Raw genomic sequence first — 20,522 nt, forward strand, 5'->3', positions numbered from 1 at the left:
TAAGGTTTTATATTTGCTAAATGATGGTTTGCATGAAGTAGGGATTAATGCATAAGTTAATAATTCCTTAGAGCAAGCATTTAAAAATGAAAGCTACCTTCAGAATTTCTTCCAAATGAAAGGTTTGTAAACATTAAAAGAAAATGGGATCTCTTTCTGTCTCTAATAAAACTAATATCATAGAATGCTTTCTCTAATGTCTGGCATCAGCACTGGAGCAATTCCCGTTTCTTGTTGCCAAGTTTTCTTTAGATAGCTACAAAAATGATGTGTCTTTGAAAATGAATCCAGTATGTTAGTTTTGCAAATACTTCAGAGTTTTAGCAAGCAGCTCTAGCTACCCCTGTAGAGACCAGAATATGATCTCCAGCCATCATGAAGGAACTGTGCTTAATAATGTTGTTGTCCCCCCATATTTGATATTGTCCAGGCCCACTTCACATAATTGGGAGCAGGTAAACACAGAAGTGTAATGATGTCAGGGGAGACTCTCTCTCTCTCTCTCTCTCTCTCTCTCTCTCTCTCTCTCTCTCTCTCTCTTATAACATCCAGTTCTACCATGGTATGTACTTCCTGGTAAGCATGCTTAGGATTGGGACTTACATCCATGTAAAGGCTGCAAAGTGATTAGGACTACAGCGGCCCTCCCCCAACCTGGTGCCCTCTAGAGGTGTGGATGCACATGCTCAAAATGTTTCCCCATAGTTCTATGAGCAGCAACAGTTAGTATTTAGCTATTGAAGAGAGGCAGTGAGGAAGTGAAGCATAACATCCGAAGGGACTGCTCTGTCTCTCTCCCCTCTATGGTGCTGATCTAGTTCCACAGAGCCAATCAGACCACAGCATTTATATGAAAAGAAGTGTATTTATTTATTTATTTATTTAGCACCATCAATGTAAATGGTGTTGTACATAGTAAAAGAATAAAACAGCAACACCCTGCCACATAGCCTTACATTCTAATAGGTACCCATTGACCAATCCTGTTAAGAATTGTTTACAAGCAATGTCATGCCGGCACTCAACAAATTAATGGCTGGCCAATCCCAGGAAGTTGCTTTTCTGGTACTCAGAAAACCAGAACATGGTGGGAGAGAGTGTAGCACAGACGGGTTATATCCGAGAACCTTGATTTCCTTCTCCTCCTTAATAACCTTAATAACCAACAATCCAAAACTTTAAGACATTACAATAATACAGTATCAAGGATGACTAAAACACACACACACACACACACACACACACACACACACACATCATTATCATAAGTAGCTGGCTAGGAATGCTTGAAATAAGCCTTTATCGGCTAGTCAGTGGATTTCCTTGGTAGGGCATTCTGTAAGGTTGCTGTCATCACAGAAAAAGCCCTCTTTAGTGGCCGTGGATGTTAATCTCAATAAATTAAAGAACATAGAGCAAAGCAGCTTCAACAACTCTCTAAGTGTGGGAAAGAACTTATAGAAGCAAGTGTTAAGAACATAAGAAGAGCCATGCTGGATCAGATCAAGGGTCCATCTAGCCCAGCCCTCTGTTTACATAGGCCGTTTCTACACCTGCCTTCCCCCCGCCCCCAGGATTGTCCCTGGATTGTTCCTATGCATCCAAATGACACACAGGGGATCCCGGGAGCAGGCAGGGACAATCCCTCCATTTTCCTGGGATAACCCTTAGGTGTAGAAAGGGCCATTGTGGCCAACAAGCTGTCGATCAGGAACCCACAAGCAGGACATGGTGCAACAGCACCCTCTCACTCATGTTCCCCAGCAACTGGTACATGCAGGCTTACTGCCTCAAATACTGGAGATAGCACACAACTATCAGGGCTAGTAGCCATTGATAGCCTTCTCCTTCAGGAATGTATCCAACCCCCTTTTAAAGCCATCCAAATTTATGGCCATTACTATATCTTGTGGAAATGAATTCCATAGTTTAACTATGCGCTTTGTGAAGAAATACTTCCTTTTATCTGTCCTGAATCTCCCACCAATCAGCTTCATAGGCCCAGATTCTAGTATTATTGGAGATGGAGAAAAATGTCTCCCTATCTATATTACCCACACCATGCAAAATTTTGTATACCTCTGTCATGTACCCACTAATCCTTTTTTCCAAGCTAAACAATTCCAGCTGTTGTAACCTTCCCCTTGTTTCCTAAGATATACTCAATCCAGTCCATTTAGAGGCTTCAAAGTAATCACCAGAACTTTGCATTGGGTTTGGAAGTGAAATGAAAGTCAATACAGATGGACAAAAATCAATATAATGTGCTCTCTGCCACCCATACTAGTCAAAAGATGGGTCAAAAAATCTGACTACTAGAATGCAAGAAAGCAGGGAACCTTCAGTTACCATGCTCTTCAGCACACAAAAACATGGGGTACCATGAGTCTGTTTAACCTCTAGGAAGATACAGCACTCCAGTCAGAAAGAAATATAAGAAAAGCAAAATGTTCAAAATGGACTAATTTTTACATGTATGCTAATGATGTAGCTCTACATTATCTTGCTGATTAGATATTCTATCTCCCATTTCCTTTTCTATTAATGGTCCATCTGTTTCTTGCACACTTCTCTCCTCCACTCCTCAATCCCCTGCAGATTTGGCAACATGCACTTGCTGGCAGTCCTCCTACATTCATCTCCTAAAATTCTCACTGTTCATTACTCACTATTGTTCTGTTGACCGTCAATTAACAATAAACCCATTTGACATAATGATGTAATCAGTGTGTTCATGATCTAGGTTGTGTAGTGTTGTGTAGTGTTGTCAGTATGTCAGGTATAAAATTTCCCATACACAATCCTCATAAAATATTAGCTTAGCGAGGCTACAATGGAAAGGATACGTCATTTAAAAAAAATATTAGATTTTTTTTCCTCCCACCCTTCCTCCAGGGAGGCATACATGACGGCTCTCTTTCCCTTGTTTTATGTACATAACAGCCCTGTAATGTAGATTAGGCTGAGAGAGTGATTGGTCCTTGTTCACCCAGTGAGCTTCAGGGCTGAGTGGGATCTTGAACCCAGGTCTCCTAGTCTTATTCCAAACCTCTAATCTAGGGGTGGGGAACCTTAGACCCATGGGCCAAATCTGGCACTTCAGGTTGCCCCACATGGCCACGCCCCTTTCCTTGGCCCCACTCCTTTCCACCCAGCACCAACTGTTTCATGGTTTGCTGGGTTTTGTGCACTTTAATTCTAAAAGGTTGAAATGCCTCCTCTAAGGCTTAGTTACTGGCAATAAGAGCTTTAAACTAAAATATGCTGGCATTTTTGGTATTTTAGGCCCTTTGGCCCCGCCCAGCACTGGAGTGCAATCCAGGAGCTTCTCTGAAATTAAATTCAGCCCTCGAGCTGAAAAAGGTTCAACACTTTAACAACTACACCATACATGTGCTCCTCTTCTAGGATATATTAAACCATTTCAAAGAACTAGAAGTTGTACATTTAAGCACCAGTCATAAGGCAAGTCAGGGACAGCAGTTGTTTGTAGGATCTGACCTACGTCCTTTGCAAGTCTGCAGAGGACTGAGCTCAGTAAGCCTCACCAACTTGCCCACTTACTGAGGTCATCAGAGGGCATGCTCCTGGTGGTTCCACTTGGACCTATGGCCCGATTGGAATCCACCAGGAGAGGAGCCTTTAGTGTAGTGGCCCCTTCTCTGTGGAACTCTCTTCCTCTGGAGGTCAGGCAGGCGCCAACACTGGGCTGCTACTGGTGCCTCCTGAAAACAACTGTTTTGAGAAGCATTCCTCAACTGACCAGCCACTGCTTTTCTGGTTCCTTTGTTTTTAAATTAAACAATTTTAATTTGCTTTTTAAATCTTCTTTCTTTTACTGTTTATACCTATGTTCACCGCTCTGAAGCCTGTGTTAGATAATTGAGCAGTATATAAATATTGTAAATAAATAAATAATAGCCAGCGTCGTTCTTTTAGCATAGATGTACTGTATAGATGGCTGGGTGCCCCACTGAGCACCATCTGCTGCATCCTGAACTAGCTGCCATTTCCAAACCAAGCACCACATCACCTCAGCCTCTCAATTTCCCACCCAGCCAACACAAAGCTATTCCCCACTTTTTTTTAGCAAGAGTCTCCATTATAATCATATTCCTACATGACAAATGGTTTAATTTTCATATATCACCTACCTGTCAAACAGCTCTCCTCCTGTGACCAGCTCTAAGACAAGGCTGATTTCTGTGGGGGTTTCAAATATCTCCTTCAGTTTTATCTGAGAAAGGCACAAAATAAGGAATTTCCATTTTTTCCCCTCTTCAGAGTATTATATGCTTTAAAATTAACTACAACAAGTAAATTATAATGAAGGATGGAAGAAGCATATATCCCATTTGTTTGCTCTTGAGTATTTGAACTTATTCCAATTCTTAATTTCTTTCTAAAATCTCTCTGTATTTCATTCTGCCTAAAGGCTTCACATTCTTATGGTTCAGCAGCCCCCAGTAAAACTAAAGACTGTTTTACTTAGGACTCCTCAATGCCATTAATTGAAATCTAGTAAAAACCCAATGGAAATCATTTTGAATGGGACCAGGAGAAGAAGGCATGGCTTAAAGCAAAAAAAGGGGCCATATATTAATCTATTAGAAATCCTTGGCCTTGTGTAATCATTAAGTTGGACAAGAAATATTAATATTTGTTAACTGCAGCTTTTATCTCTCTTTTCCTCTTAGTTGTGTGGCTGAGTTTTATTCCTCTTATGTGTAGCAAAATAAGACATCATGCCAGCAGTGAAAGGTATCAAATCTGTATTGCAGGCAAACAAGAAAGTACACATTTTATATTTGGTTTGAAGAAATATCCAACTTACAATGTTTGGATGTGAAAGTCGAAGTAGAACACCTATTTCTGTTCGGACAATCTTCTTATCTACCTAGTTAAAAGAAAAAAGTATGTAATAAGTTGTTAGTGGTATTCATCTTGGACAGTTGTGATTGTTCTAGCAACCCTGAGCGCACTTAAAAGGAAGCAAGTCCCATAGAACTTCCAATGACTTACTTCCTTGTTAATACATTTAGGAACAGCCAGCATGTTAGGAATAAAGTACTAGCATTCCTAAAGAAAATTCAATTTCAGTAATGTACTTAAGTATGATAGAAATTTGATCAATAAGGGCCAATTATTCTGAAGTCAAGGGATAAATTGTACTCTGCTTCTGGTGCATCTAAAAAAAAACCATCTGGAAAGAAGTATCCACCAATATGTTATCAAGATGAAACAAGGCCCCAAATTCAAGAGTACAGTATATTTATGAAAGAACAAAAAACAGAAGAGCAGTTTAGCCATGTTACTAAGAGCTCCATCAGACGGGGGGGTGGGGGAATCACACTTGCCTACCGACGCTTCTCCGCCCCCGCTTTTGTTGCTCGATACTTCCTCTTTCTCTCAGGGAGAGGGAAGAGGAAGTAAAAAAAGTGCACGTGGCCCATTCTGGGGCCATCTTTATCGCACCGCTTTTCCTGCACACAGCAGGAGATAGCAGCAAATTCTATCTTCAAAAATAATATGGACTTACCAGGGGATTTTTTTGTCGCGCAAAGAAGGCTAGAATGGGCGGGAGGCACGTGGGAGGCAGACAATGTCATGAGAGGAACCCACAAAAATCTGTGAGTGTCCAGTAACGAGCATGCAATAAAATGCTCATCTGATGTAGCTCTCATATTTATGGAAGATGTTGAAACCAATTATCAGACATTGCTGAAGTTGGATTAAATATCAGGGGGGGAAATTAAGCATATGTAAAAAATAATTTAAGCATATGGTTCCTAACGATGCCTTTGATTAAGAGCCAACATACCAAGTGAAGAGTTTTACTATCTTTGGTTATTATTATTATTATTTATTTATTTATTTATTTATTTATATAGCACCATCAATGCACATGGTGCTGTACAGAGTAAAACAATAAATAGCAAGACCCTGCCGCACAGGCTTACATTCTAAACAAGGTTGTAAAGGTAAGCAGGCGAAAGAAACAGTAGGAAGGACTTCCATTGGGAGAGTTGTGGCAGCAGTCGGATCGACACCAGAGTCAATATGGCCTTGAGACATTACACAATGTAATTTGGTCCTCCAAGTTATTTTCTGTGCATATTGGAGGGGATCCACCCATTACTAAACATAAATCTTATTCAATAGGATTTTTTAAATCCTGCATTACCATTTAAACATTCTGTTTATGCAGTGTATTTACAAAAGATGTTAGATGACCACATACTGATAGCTGCCTTGTTCCCAAGTACCTTTTAGCTGTGCACAGTCCCAGAGATAACAGCATGAAGAAATATGCAGAAATCAGCTTGATAAGCACTTTCCTTCCCCTGAACAGTTTAATGCCTAAACAAAAGCATTGCTGCAAGACAAGAGGATGACAGCAGGGCGATGGAAGTGTAGAGAGTAGTTACTAATGACAATAACTGAAGGAAGTTTGCTAGTACTGGCGAGAAAATATTTCAAGCACTGAGGTCAACACAGAAAATGAGAAAAGCCATAAAAAATAACGTTAGTGGTAGAAGCTATCAGGGGCAGGAAGAAGTCTGAAGTCTGAAAGGAATATAATCTTGAACAGTTATTTCAGACAGATTTGATCATATAACAAGATAATGAGTATACAAGGGAACCAAAGTTTACCCAAGTCCAGGAAAGTGATCTATGTTTAATAGGTGGAAGCGAGGTGTACATGGAGCAACCTTTCTTTGTTTTATTAGCTTTACGAGGCACTCCCTTTTTGTACACATCAGTGCCCACAAGCTACATCTCTATGAGACCGGAGTGACCCTGAAGTGCCAATATGTCACAGAGGATTCTCTTTTTACAACACTACAAAGTTAATTTTAGAAATGTGCTCAAAGACAGAATTTTATATCACTTGTTTAGACATTTGGGAGAGAAGTTGCTATTTCTCATAAGATAAGGTCTCTGGCTCTCAAAACTCCAGCAAGCTGGTTGAAACAGGAGAATAGGGAATAAGTGCCTGGAGGGTAAACAAGAGAAAAAGAAATAAAGAAAGGGGTGAAATTTATTGGTTTTTAAAGCGTCAGTAGTAGGTTGTTGTGTTGTTGTTGCTTTACTGTCTCCCTAGTTACACTGAATGTTGTATGTTTCTGTAGAACTCATCACAAAATTTGATAAAGTCAGCAAAGCTTTTTTGTTTCCAGTTCATATACAATGGTGAAAAGCCCATTAGGCAGTTCCCAGCTTCTATTTACCAGAGGAAAAACCTTATAGACATTTTCAAACAATGGAGTCAAAGTTTTTGAGGAGTGACCAAAGTTACTGGCTTACCTGCAAATTATATATGCATGTACTTTAAAATATATATGTTACGTCCCTAATCATGTACTTATTACTTTTCTACTTAAAAAGGCTTACAAAGCCTTCATGTTTCTTCAGGAGAATTATATGCAAATGAAGAATATAAGCATGGTCTGAAATTAATAACCAAAGTTAGCAATGAATGTAATCTAGCAAGCTGCTGCACAAGTACCATTCATTTCTATATGGCTTACATAAATGGAGAATGTGCAGTGTAAATGTTAGGTAAAATGTACACTTCATTATTACAATCAACAGGCCATCAATTCAGGTCAAGGGGCAATGTTCTCCTTACAGCTACAAAATGCATCCCAAGCAGCAAAACCATGGCCTGGTTAGCAAGACTATACACCAAGGTTCTGTTTAATGCTCATGATTTGTAAACTCTGTGTATACCAATGCAGACATTCCTGTGTGAGCAAGACTTTCACTTCAAAGACAGGAGCATCCAACATGTAAATCTATTTATACATGCTAGCCCCCCATTAAAGAGAGTATGGAAGTATATGCAGAAGTTACTCTACAAGTAGATCAAAGCTCCTATGCTTGAATGGAATTACTTAATTGGGTAAGTATATTTTCTGGTTCTTGCTTTTCCGAAATCACTTAATACGCATCCTATTATCATATACATATATGTAACGCAATACCTTTTCTTCGAACAACTTCTTTAGAGTTGCACAGAGCTCTTCAGCGGGCAACTCCTGAAACAACATTTTTTTTAATAGATTACCAAAACAGAAAATGGTTTTCTGACTCCTTTTGCCTTGTCCCAATGAATGCACTGGAGATACTGAACTATTGGTATCAATGAACATTATATCGTATATGACGGGATTAATATTTTGCTAAAACTTTATTATATACTGATTAAAGCAAGCTTAGCTAGTCTTTCTAAAAATAATTATCTAACAGAACTCTAGACTTTATTCTTAACTAGCTAATATACCCGCCATTGCTCGGGCTCTCTAAAAGCTTTATCACACCTACACATTTGTCCTGGTTTTCCCTTGAATTATCCCACTTCGTTTCCATAGCGTATGAAAGCTTGCAAACTTACACCTGTGTGCTTGTATGTCCCAAGCCTCTTTACACCTCTCCTGTAGCTCATTGCTGTTATTCCATTTCATCTCTCTTTTGGAAGTTTGCTGATAGGTTTTTGCTTTTGAACATGAGGGAGGGTGTGTTCAGGCTTTAGGGTTTGTGGTTGTGGTTTTGTTTAGTTTGGTTTTAAATAGTCATTGTGATATTGCTGCTTTAAACTTATATTTCAATGTATTGTTTGAATATTGCAATGGGCACCTCCTCATCCTGCCTCAGACAAAGCCAGAGAACATGCTTGTCGCTGCCACCGCTTTTCCCGCCGTTGTTTCTTCCCTCAGCAGGAGTGGTGTCCGGCACCTATGATGGATCCCTTCAGCCTGAGTGCTGCAGCTGCTGCAACTGCGGGCCACCAAAATTTCATTTCTCCTCACTCTGACAACTAGGGGACTCTTGTGCTTCCTCCTCCCTCAAATGCACCTGCAAGATTGTCCCTCCGCCACGGTACTGCAGGAGGAGCCTCTTTTGGCACCCATCAACCTCCCTCCCACCCCTGCACCACTAGCCGCCTTTTGCTTTCTGCCCTCCTTTAAGCCGTCCGTCTCCCTGTTTCCTGCTGGCTTCGGACTCCCAAGTCCAGGTTGTTTCCCGCCTCTACGCTAGTTTCCCCTCAGAAGTGGCTAGTGCCCATTGAGGCTGGTGGGGTGAAGGGCAGGGCACTAAAGAGAAGGCAAAAACGATGGACGAACGGACTTTCTGCACACCAAAATACATCGCTAAGGGGGGGGGGGGAACAACTGCAATCACAGCAGGACATAGTCAGCATCATCAGAGTCCTTTGCATGCAATTCGCCCTGACAGCAGACTATAAGGTTGATGTCATCTGAGTCCTTTGCATGCAATTCGCTGCAACATCAGACTATAAGTCTGGTGTGATAAAGCTTTTAGATATATGTCTGCAAGATAATCATCTTAAAGTAGTAGGCCATGCTAGGCCTGTTAGTTAACTTTTAAATGAATTAAATTTGTTTCTTTTTCTCTCTCTCTCACACACACCTTCTCGACAGCCCTGCAAGGGAGGCTTGTGATAGGCCTGTGAGGTAACTTTAAAACAAATTAAATTCATTACTTCTCTCTCTCTCTCTCTCCCCGCCCCCCGATGCAGGCCAGGGCCGCCTTGAAGCTGCAGCTCTCCATGGCCTGCTCTACCACCTTCTGCATGGGGTTCCTGGTGGGTGTTGGGAAGCCTGAGAGGGCAGCAGGGTCGAAGGCCTGTGCCTGCCTCGGCCTACGTTTTTCGCCCATCAAGTGTTCCAGCAGGAGGCTGTACTGAAGTGCCGGGGCTAGCCCAGGCATTTGCCCCCCTTCGTTGGGCTTACTTGGGCCTGATCCTCCTAAACTGGATTTTCAAAATGGAAAATGCAATCATAAAAACTTCAAATAATAGCCATTGTTTTGAGGCATTTTAGACACTTACGTTAGTGCTGTGCCAAACCCTGTTCCTTACTTTTGAAAAGTTCTTCACTCCCTGCGAAAGACACACTGTTCTGCAACTTTTGCAGAGTAGGGGTGAATTTTGAAGAAATTTCTAACTAGCCAAGGGCTCTGTTTAGTTTATTTAGGGCATAATCCTATACATATTTAGACAGAAAAATGTCCTACACTATCCAGCATGTCCCAGCAAGTGCTCTTAGATTCTATCCATTTTTACTATTAGAATGCCTTCTACGAGATCATTCACAACACTCCAGGCCTTTTCTCAGAGAGGCTTTCAGCCCTTTTTGGGATGTCCATGTGACCACATGTCACATAGCCACACTAGCATTCTAGGAACTGCTGCAATCTCAAAACCTGTCTGAGAAGAGCCCTCTGATGCTGCAAACGCAGGGCATTTTAATAGTAAACAACAGATAAAAGATTCTTCGGACGCCTAAAAAAGTAAATGGAACCCCAGCCTTCCCCACTTTCTAGTTAAACATTTCATCAAAATCCGCCCACCTTCCCAGCCCTCTTGCAACTACTCTTCATTTCGCCCCCAATGCCGCACAAACTGCCGAAAATAAAAAAGAAATATTCAGCACAGCGGTAACTTACATAAGCACGACTCTGGATGGATCTCCTGACTGTACTTCTTTTGAATTTTTAATCCTAATGCTATTTTTATAATACCATAAAATCTTCAGTATCCAGAGAAGATGTGACAAAATGCACTTCTCAAAGTACTGCATACTAGCAAAGTTGAAATTTTGGTGCCTACCATTAGGGTGACCCTATTTTGGAAACCAAAAAGGAGGACAACATGGTTGGCCCCTAACGGGGCGTGCCCACCAACATGTCCAGCCCCAGGGGGCGTGTCCAGCACCAAGGGGGCGTGCCCACTCAAACATAGCCTTGGTCACATGTCTGATTTTACAGCACACAATTAAGAAAAATCTGTCCTACATAATATCTTAATGTTAAAATCACTGAAATAAAGAACAAGTGAGACATTCAATGTATCTGAAATTAACTTCACTCATTCCTACTTTTGTAGCTTTTGCTGTACTTTAAAGCTTTTGCTATACTCTGTGTGATACATTCTCCCCTTCCGTCAAATATATTTTCTGACTGTATCCTCACTTATTGCAAGCTGCTGCTGCTGTTAACAGGGTTTGCTGCCGGCCAGCCGGCTGGCTGGCTTTTTTATTTTTAAATTTCATTTTTTAAAAAAACGTGTGTACGATTGTCACAAGTTTCTCTACTCTAACATTAGGGTGGGTGTTGTGGATGGTGGATACTACTTGTCCCATTCACACTTCTCACTTATATATATTAGCTTCTCAAGGCTTCTGCGTTGGCACCATTTCGCACATCCACACTTTGAACTCCTGTCTACTTCCTGCACAAACACAAGACTCTGAGACTCTCTTTCTGTATTGCTCTGCGTTGCATGCCAGCACCATGGGCTAAGTCACAACAGGTGTCTTTGGGTTGTCTGTGCAGCCTCTGTTGTCTCTCTCTCTAAGGGCCATGCTAGACAACGGGTTAGCCCGGTGCAAGCCCCGGGCCTGCCCCTGTGCATCCAGTTGACACACAGGGGATCCCGGGCTCAGGCAGGGGTAACCCTCCCTTGGCCTGGGATAACCGGCACCGCTTGTGGCCCAGTATCTCCTGTGGTCTCGGGCTGAGCCCAAGACCACGGGTGTGTACACCAGTCCACCACTTTCCCCAGCTACCGCAATTACTCGCGAATAGCCAGGAAAAGTGGTGGATGGGGTGCAGCACTCCACAGGAGCACTGGAGCCATCGGGGTGGGGGAAAGATTGCAGGGGGAAGCGGAGATTGCGGGGGGAAGCGGGGATCGTGGGGGGAAGCAGGGATCGCGGGGGGGGGGAACCAGAGATCGCGGGGGGAAAGCGGGGATCGCAAGGGGGGAAAGCTGGGATCATGGGGGGAGGGGAATTGTGGCCAGGGTGGGGAAATCAGGAGCGGGGGGAGTGGGGAAATCGGGGGTGGGGGAGCGGGGAACCCTTTTTTTAAAACAACAACCACTTACCGTTGCTGGTGGTACGCTCCTGCGCACCTGGCCCTTTATGTCTAAAACAAAATAGTGGATGTGACGGGGCTTTCCTGTAGCCCGTCGCCTCTGACATGTGGATAGGAGCGACAGCCCACGCTACTTGTAGCGCAGGCTGGCCCCTCCACATGCCTGGATTTTCAGGTAGTTCTAGCAAGGCCCTAAGTCACGGCAGCCAAACCAAAGCCTCCAACCTCAAACAATCCCCTACCCCGCCTCTCTCTCCCTCTCTGCCAAAGTTTCCTGATGGTCCAGCTAGGCTGTGCACTTGTGGCTGGGGATATTGTTTATTGTAGCTTATTGCTTGGTCATGTCCGGTGACTCTTACTTTAAAAACCTCCACCACCAGCCGCCTCCACCTCCTCTCCTCCCGCGCAACTGCTCAACTCTGATGCACTCTTAAAACAGTTGGGGTGGCAAGCAGGTTGAACACCCTCCATTCAGTCAGCAGAACCACCCGCCAGCAGCATCTCAGTCTTGTCTGGATTGAGCTTCAGTTTATTAGCCCTCATCCAGTCCATTGTTGCGGCCAGGCACTGGTTCAGCACATCCACAGCTTCACCTAATGAGGATGAAAAGGAGAAATAGAGCTGTGTGTCATCAGCATACTGATGACAACACACTCTAAAACTCTGGATGACTGCTCCCAACGGTTTCATGCAAATATTAAACAGCATGGGGGACAAGACTGACCCCTGCAGAACCCCATACTGGAGAATTCACAGGGCTGAGCAATGTCTCCCAAGTACCACCTTCTGGAGCCGACCTGTCAAGTAGGAGGGGAACCACTGCAATGCAGTACCTCCCACAGAAGAATACCATTGTCGATGGTATCGAAAGCTGCTGAGAGATCAAGGAGAATCAACAGAGTTACACTCCCTCTGTCTTTCTCCTGACATAGGTCATCATACAGGGCGACCAAGGCTGTTTCCGTACCAAAACCAGGCCTGAAAACAAACTCAAAGGTAATCGGTCCCATCCAAGAGTGCCTGGAGCTGGCTCGCAACCACCCGCTGAAGGACCTTGCCCAGGAATGGAACATTTGCTATTGGGATTAAGTCCCATTAACAAGAAATATTATTATATATATATAATCTTAAAATTTAGTAGACATTAATTTTTATGCGTAAGCAATTAGATGCAGTATTGTAGACTTGCAACAAAATCTAGTCAGAAGCAAGCCCCCTTGAGTTCAATGGGATTTATATCAGATAAGTGAGTATAGGATTTCAGCCTTAGAGTGCAATCATATGCATGCTTACTCGGAAGCAATTCCCGTTATGTTCAATGGTGCTGTCTCCTTAGAAAGTATATTTAGGATTATTGCCCTAACCTAAACCTGTTTCTTAATTTTATTTAGTCTCACAGCTTACTTTTGAATTAATTTGAAAAAATTCTAGGGCTTGTAGTTCTTTGTTATATCTTTCATTGAGACCACCAGTTTAAAGGGAGAAAAATATGAGAATTAATAAATACATTGAGGAAAATAGATTTCATAATAATTCAGAATTTGTTTCAATAACTTTTTAGTGCTGTGTAGGGCAGCTTTGCTTATTGACTGCAAAGTGGGAGAGAGACTAAACTCGTTTTCCTCCTAAAGTCAGATCCAGTAGGCTCATGTACAAGCGCAGCATGCTGGCATGACACTCAAGATAAGGTTGCCACCTTTGCAGGTAAAGGGGCTTTCTATATGCGATGAAAGCCCTGGGGTGGGTGTGCAGTGGCTCGGGGTTGATTATGATGCAGAATCCACTGCACAGGCATCCCAGGGCTTTTCCCGAAAGCAAAGAAGTTAGGGATTTAACCCAATTTTTGTGTGTGGGGTTAACAGGGTGCAACCCCGCAGGAGCAAATGTGCGGGGGTTTGGGGGAATGCATTGCCAATTCAGCGCCGTGAAGATACCCCCTAGAATACAGCATTTTCTTTGCTTCTCCTGCAGGAACCCATTGCATGTAGTCTTGGGGTGTTAAGCCTATTTCTTCCCCCCACTATCCTCATGCCTGCATTGAAGGTTCTGCTCCCCACAATGTGCTGAACTTGAATGAGGAAGTGATGTGTAAAATATGGTGCTTTGCTAGACCTACCTGACAATCCATGCAGGAGGAGTGGCGAGCCCGCACTACAAGTAGCCCAGGCTGTCGCTCCTATCCACACTTCAGACGTGATGGGCTACAGGGAAGCCCCGTTGCATCCGCCATTTTGTTTTAGTCTTAAAGGGCCGGGTGCACAGAAGCGCACCAGCAGCAAAGGTAAGTGTGGTGGTTTTTTTTTTTTAAAAAAAGGGTTCCCTGCTGGCCCCCGATTTCCTCACCCTGGCTGCAATTCCCCCCCAATCTCCAGTTCATCCCGCGATCTCCGCTTCCCCCCCGCAATCTCCGCTTCCCCCCGATCTCCCCACCCCCCCGATCTCTCTCCCGCCCCGATGGGCCCAGCACTCCTGTGGAGTGCTGCGCCCCGTCCGCCACTTTTCCCAGCTACTCACGAGTAATTGCAGTAGCCGGGAAAAGCAGCGGACCAGTCTACACGCCCGCGGTCTCAGGCTCAGCCTGAGACTGTGGGAAATACCGGGGCACAAGCGGTGCCGGTTATCCTGGGCCAAGGGAGGGTTACCCCTGCCTGAGCTCCGGATCCCCTGTGTGTCATCTGGATGCACAGGGGCGAGCCCGGGGCTTGCACCGGGCTAACCCGTCGTCTAGCTAAGGTCATGAATTAGTTTGCAGTACTTTTCTTATTTTTTTTTGTCCATTTCATGTTTTCCTACCTCTTTGTTCAGATGCTCATCCATTGGATATCTTCCACTTATATGTACTCTTCTAGCCAATATACAGAAGGAACAGTACACAAAAAATAAGTAATATTCTAATCCAAATTCCCAGATGTACTAGCTGAAGAGGGTTATGCTGCTCCGGAGGTCTCTCTCCACTGATGGAGGAGAAATCCACTCTAAGGCACAAGTTATGCCCACAGAAAGCTTCATGAGTATAAAGCTATTGCTGGAGGTATTCTCACTGGTAGTACAAGGCCACAAAATGGCTGGATCCAACCCCTTCATTCCGCAGTAAGGCTCCAGGATCAACCTTCTATCCAGGTTATTTTCCTTTCCAATTAGAAGTGGAAAAAAGAGGCTGAGATCAGCCAGAAGAAATGATGACTCCCCACCCCACCCCCACCCCACAACACACCTCTCTTGCCCTGGCTGCCTGTGTTTTTGCAGGGCTCTGAATACAGCAGTAGCTCCACAAAAGATCTCCCCACTTAGCGATGTCAGGGTTGCTGGAAATAAGTACCAATTCTTTGAAAATAGATTCACTCTAATGGGTGCAGATGTCCACATCATTAATTTAAATTAAAAGGAAGCTGAAGAGACTTCAGTGGTCAGACTATGCACTTAGGAAATGAATATATCTGTATTTTATTACACATCCTCTGCAGCAAAAATCCACGGAAAGGAAAAATGAAACTCACCGTTTTCTTCAAGATTTTGACAGCAAATGGCTTTTGTGTTCCCTTCTGCCTGCATCTGTAGACAACAGATGTAGCGCCCCTGAATGAAAGAGAGCACAAATTCATTTTCAGGTATGTGAAATACATATGTGTAATATTATATATTAGGTAACATATTGAATTCTATCAAGACCAGATTTACTTCAATATTGGAAATTAAAAGCTTAAAAAATGCACTATGCTATTTGTATTTTCAATTTTGATTCGAATGCTTGCATTAGATTTATTTCTATTTTCTTCTATATTTTTATTTCTATTTTCCTCACATCTCTGCCAAGTAATTGTGCCCACAACCACGATCCCATTGGCCACATGTACTCAGCTTAGGAGTCATGAACAGCAAAAAGACTCCAGTGGTAGTGACATTGAAACGCTTCTGCAGAACAGAAAACTATTTCCTTAGTAGCTTTTCTGTTCTGCAGGAGAGTTATAATTTCACTGTCGGAATGACTTTTGGAACACTGGGAAATGAAATCTTGAACTGTCAGTCAAGATAATGTCTTAGTTCTTTTCAGTCTTCAACTTTCATACAGGCCTGAATTTTTTAAAAAAAATGATGACAGAACTAGGTGAAATGCTTTCTTATATGGAATATTTATGCTCCAGCATTATAAATGTTGTTTGGTAGAATTCTTTGAACATTCATAAAACATGAATGTATCCACCACTCCTTGAATGCAGAATATCTTGAATTATAAAATATTTTAGTAAGTCATTTAATTGCTATTGGTGCATGCACACCCCTTCTTATTAAGATGTTAAATATTTTGAAAAAATGTGGGAAAGTTATGTGAATATGCCTTAATCCTGGGCATATGTTCACTGAATGAAGGATATTCATTTCTATTGAAACATTTGAGAGGGTTGTACAGAAAGAAGGGTAAAAGGGAATTGAAATCCTAGAACTGGAATTACGTTCCCAAGGTCAAGTAGCCCTGATGTAGCAGCACAGTGAGAATGTTCTAAAATAAATTGTGGCATAAAGCAGATGCCAAAGGAAAGAAAAAGGAGTTTTGAGTAAAAGTCCTTTCTATAAAGGTGAAGGAGTCAATAATACTTGGGCCCATTCAACAAATTGTCAGAAATGGCAATTGAGAAAAATCCTGTAATAATGGCTGTCCTTTCTTCCATTCCCATCTACAGCACTTAACCTTTCCTTCCTTCCTCAAGTCAGTGCTTGACCGACAAAATTCTTCTCTCAAACTGTTCTACAGGACATACATGTCTCCCTCTTCACCTGTTTCAGCTCCTTTGAGAAGGGTGTGCAGGAGGAAATAGGATGGCAGAGGCTACAAAAAGGTAATGCCTTTGGATTTGGGAACTAGGGTACATGTGAGGTCCACATGAATTAGCTGCAAAAGGGTCACCGGTGTCAGTGATAATGGAGACATGCCATTTTCCCGAATTACATGCTAGCTCAGCTGTCAGTTTTGTCCCTACCTCCATGCCTCAAACCATCTGTCTGCCTTTTTATATTTAAAAGTACCACATGATGCATTTCATTTGTCATTTCATTAATGGTTTTAAGAACTTTTTTTAAAAAGTGCAAAGTGCTCCAATGGGGAACTGGGGAAGTTTTCTTGGTGACAACATGGGAGGCCAGGCACAGTGGGTTTCTGCAGCAAACTTGCAGTACCTTTATTTGGTCAAGTGTGACAATCAAGAAGAAAAGTACGTTTGAACTGAGTGAAGTGATGGAGCTTCCAGAGTTGCCCCACTGCTCTAAAATTTCAGATCTGTTTTCACACTGAGTATCACAACCAGCCCAGCACAATCAGAAGGAAAATGCATTTCACTTAGAAATTCATGTACAATTTTGCATCTTTTTAAAAAATGGATCACTTCTGTACTGCATTTCAAATGCCATCATCATCATCATCATCATCACAAATCCAATCCCAAATTTTATCTGGGTAAATTCTTGCAGTCTTACTTGGACATTTGTAAATAAACAGACATCAATTCAAATTCTGTTTCATCTTATCAAAGAAATGCTTTCCAAACAAAAATTATACAAAAGGATGGAATGTTCAAGGGAAAATACTTTGTACAAAATAGTGCCCTTAGACCAATCAGATGGACAACTGAACAGATTAAATCTGATAAAAACCTAACTTTTAGAAAGCATTTGTAAATGCATAAGGAGGTTCGATAAGTAATTTTGTGAAAAAGTGGAGCAATACAAAACTGAAATCCTACACAGCACAGTATGTGGTGTTTTAATTTGTGGGAGAGGCAGAAAGCCTCCTCACCACCAAAGAATTCTTAGGATGGGGACATCTGGTTTGGGTTCAGGTTATTCTTCAACACATCAGTTCTCTTCCTTTTCCCTTTTTGGATCAATTCACCTTTTTGCTTTTACTATTATGAATTCCCCTTGCCTATTCCATCTCAGGTAAAACTAGACATGACATGGGAGATCCAGGAACATAATCCCCAATTAAAAACAACAACAACACATAAACATGTTAATAGCCACTGTGAAGGAGTATCTAATTCAGATAGGGTTTGTGGTGCTGGGGAGGGAGTGGCTAAACCTTTCCGAATGCCATTTTGCTATCTGAAATCTCATACAACCAGATATCGAAAAGGAATTTATTAGAATTTTGTATATTTTGATTTTGACAAGAAATAAAATATGTTTTTAGATTTTTTTTTATCTGTGGCTCTTAGCTCCTAGATTTCTGAGTATTGGTATGACAGATAAGGTATCATCATCATCATCATCATCGATTAAGAGCTTCTTCAGGCGGGGGAGGGGGGAAAGTTGCCCTCCTGTCGCTTTGCCTCCTGCTGCTGTCCCACAAGTTGAAGAAAGAGGAAGTAAACAAAGATCACATGGCCCATTCAGTGGGGTTTCTTATCGTGCTGCTTTCCCTGCACACAGCAGGAAATGGTGGCACATTTTGCTGTAGGAGGAAAAAACTGGATTTTCCGGGGACTCTTTTTTTAATGGGAAAATGACCAGAAGGAGTGGGAGGCATGTGAAAGGCAGACAATGCTGTGAAAAGGACCTGCAAAAATCTGTGAGTGCCCAGTAACGAGCATGCTATAAAACGCTCTTCTGATGATCCTCTAAATGTGCCACATTTCCCTGATAAACTGTGCCTAAAGCAGCTCACATTAATTAAAAATCTCATCTCATCTCTTTAGACTACCAAACAATAAAGATGTCCTGAATTTACTGTATATCAAAGAACACCCAGCTAGAAAGCAGAGCATCCAAAATTGTTGAGCAAAACTCTCTCTTTCTCTCCCACTCTTTTTAATTTAAAACAGTACCATCTCCAAAACATGTCGCAAAATATAAGCAGTAAATATTGTACATTTCTTTCTTTTGGCAGATCAGAAAGATTTACCCACCCAACTATTTCACCATTTACAGCATAATGTATGGCCAAGATCCAAAGAGCTGTTTAGGCTTGTCCTAACCCAGAATATTTGAGCTCCATCAGATGGAGGGAAATCACGCTTCCCTACCGTTGCTTTTCCACCCCCGCTTTTGTTGCTCATTATTCCTCTTTTGAAAGAGGACGTAAACTACGTGCGTGCGGCCTATTCATTCAGCCGTTTTCATCATGCTGCTTCTCCTGCACACAGCAGGAAATAGCAGCAACTTCTGTCTTAATTTTAAATCGGACTTACTGGGGTGTGTTTTTTGTGATGCAAAGAAGGCAAGAAGGGGTGGGAGGCACTCAGCAAGCAGACGACGTCATGAGAGGGACCCATGAAAATCCGTGAGTGCTCAGTAACGAGCGTGCAATAAAATGCTTGTCTGATGGAGCTCAGTGTCTTTTTTTGCTTTGAATAGCTCCTCCATCCCACCATACCATACTGCAAACTGCTTTTGAAACCCCCCTCAGTTTCAAGAACTGTTTGCCTTACAGCATGTGTGATGCTGATAGGAGGGAAAGGCTTCTGCCCCTTTATTTTCTTGGTTTGAATAAAATGGGAAATTATGGCTAATTCCTGGATTATTGAGGCAGATATGCATCTCATGATTATTTTACAAACTAGGAACACAACATCACCATCAATTACGGTTTCTGATAATAGCAATAATATTCCCCAGGCAAATTGGGAATTATGTTATAGAATGGCACCTCAAAATTAACAACTGCAGACTGATCAACTAGTGACAATTGGCCATTTCATTGTTAGTAAAGCTACTGGAGCATCCATGGCAAGTAAGAAGTAACATTAGATTCATTTTTTTTAATTGAACGTCAATCTGAGAACTAGCTGTAGGGAGACTAATCTTAGAAATAAATAAGTTAACATAATTAACACAAGTTGACATCTATAACATAATTTCAGTGCATTACCCACTATGCTTGTTGGGAAACAGGACTTCCCATATAATCACATTTTCCCTTACCAAGAACTGGCATGATCACTTGTAGTAACTTAATGCTACTATACACTCCATATGTACTATTTAGTTTTAGTTGTTTAATTGCCTTCTTTCTTTCTTTTTTATACTTGTTGCCTATCACCAAAGAAAAGTAAAGAGGCCTGAGGTTAACTTGGTTGCAAGTTTTGTTACTTTCTAGTTGTCAGATAGTATTCAAAAAGTCATGGATTTTGTAACTGTCCTACACATTTAGGTTTATTTCAACATCAAAGACGTACAATGAGGTGCCCATATAACTTCGTACTATATATTCTCATAATAAGGGGATTGATTGTTTGGTAGTGTTCATACCATCTCCCATTCTGCTGGGGTCAGTAGGGAGGAAAGTATTAGTGTTCATGATATTCTGGGTCAAAATTATCCCAAACACATACTTTAAAGAATCATGCTATGAACTTACACATAACACCTCAAAAGCTGTATTAATAATGCAGCATTTAACTCCTTAATTTATCACTTAACACTGCAATTACATATGGATTTAAAATCATCATTAAAAGTCAAGAAATATCATATAAAGTTTACCGAGAAAACAGAATATTAACACACATGCATATCTTGACAATTTACACTGTTTACTTCAATATACTTCCATCTAAACTTTTCTGCTGTAACATATTCCTCTTGGTCGCCTAGCAGATAAATATTTTACACAAATGGACGTTGAG

At 41.9% G+C, this 20,522-nt stretch overlaps 1 protein-coding gene across 2 annotated transcripts in view; it reads right to left on the reverse strand.

Annotated features, from left to right (window-relative positions):
• CAMK4 (calcium/calmodulin dependent protein kinase IV) overlaps positions 1–20,522 on the reverse strand; it is a 98,619-nt gene that overhangs the window by 45,772 nt on the left and 32,325 nt on the right. The window contains exons 2-4 of one of the 2 annotated variants that reach the window (XM_063129544.1): positions 15,402–15,480; positions 4,835–4,897; positions 4,155–4,237 (exon numbers count right to left, since the gene is read on the reverse strand). In XM_063129544.1, the coding sequence (XP_062985614.1) occupies positions 4,155–4,237; positions 4,835–4,897; positions 15,402–15,480 (225 nt within the window). The remainder of the gene's footprint in view (positions 1–4,154; positions 4,238–4,834; positions 4,898–15,401; positions 15,481–20,522) is intronic. The other variant, XM_063129545.1, reaches the window with a different exon arrangement.

Source organism: Elgaria multicarinata, chromosome 6 (genome assembly GCF_023053635.1).
Source record: "Elgaria multicarinata webbii isolate HBS135686 ecotype San Diego chromosome 6, rElgMul1.1.pri, whole genome shotgun sequence".
Classification (NCBI taxonomy): Eukaryota; Metazoa; Chordata; class Lepidosauria; order Squamata; family Anguidae; genus Elgaria; species Elgaria multicarinata.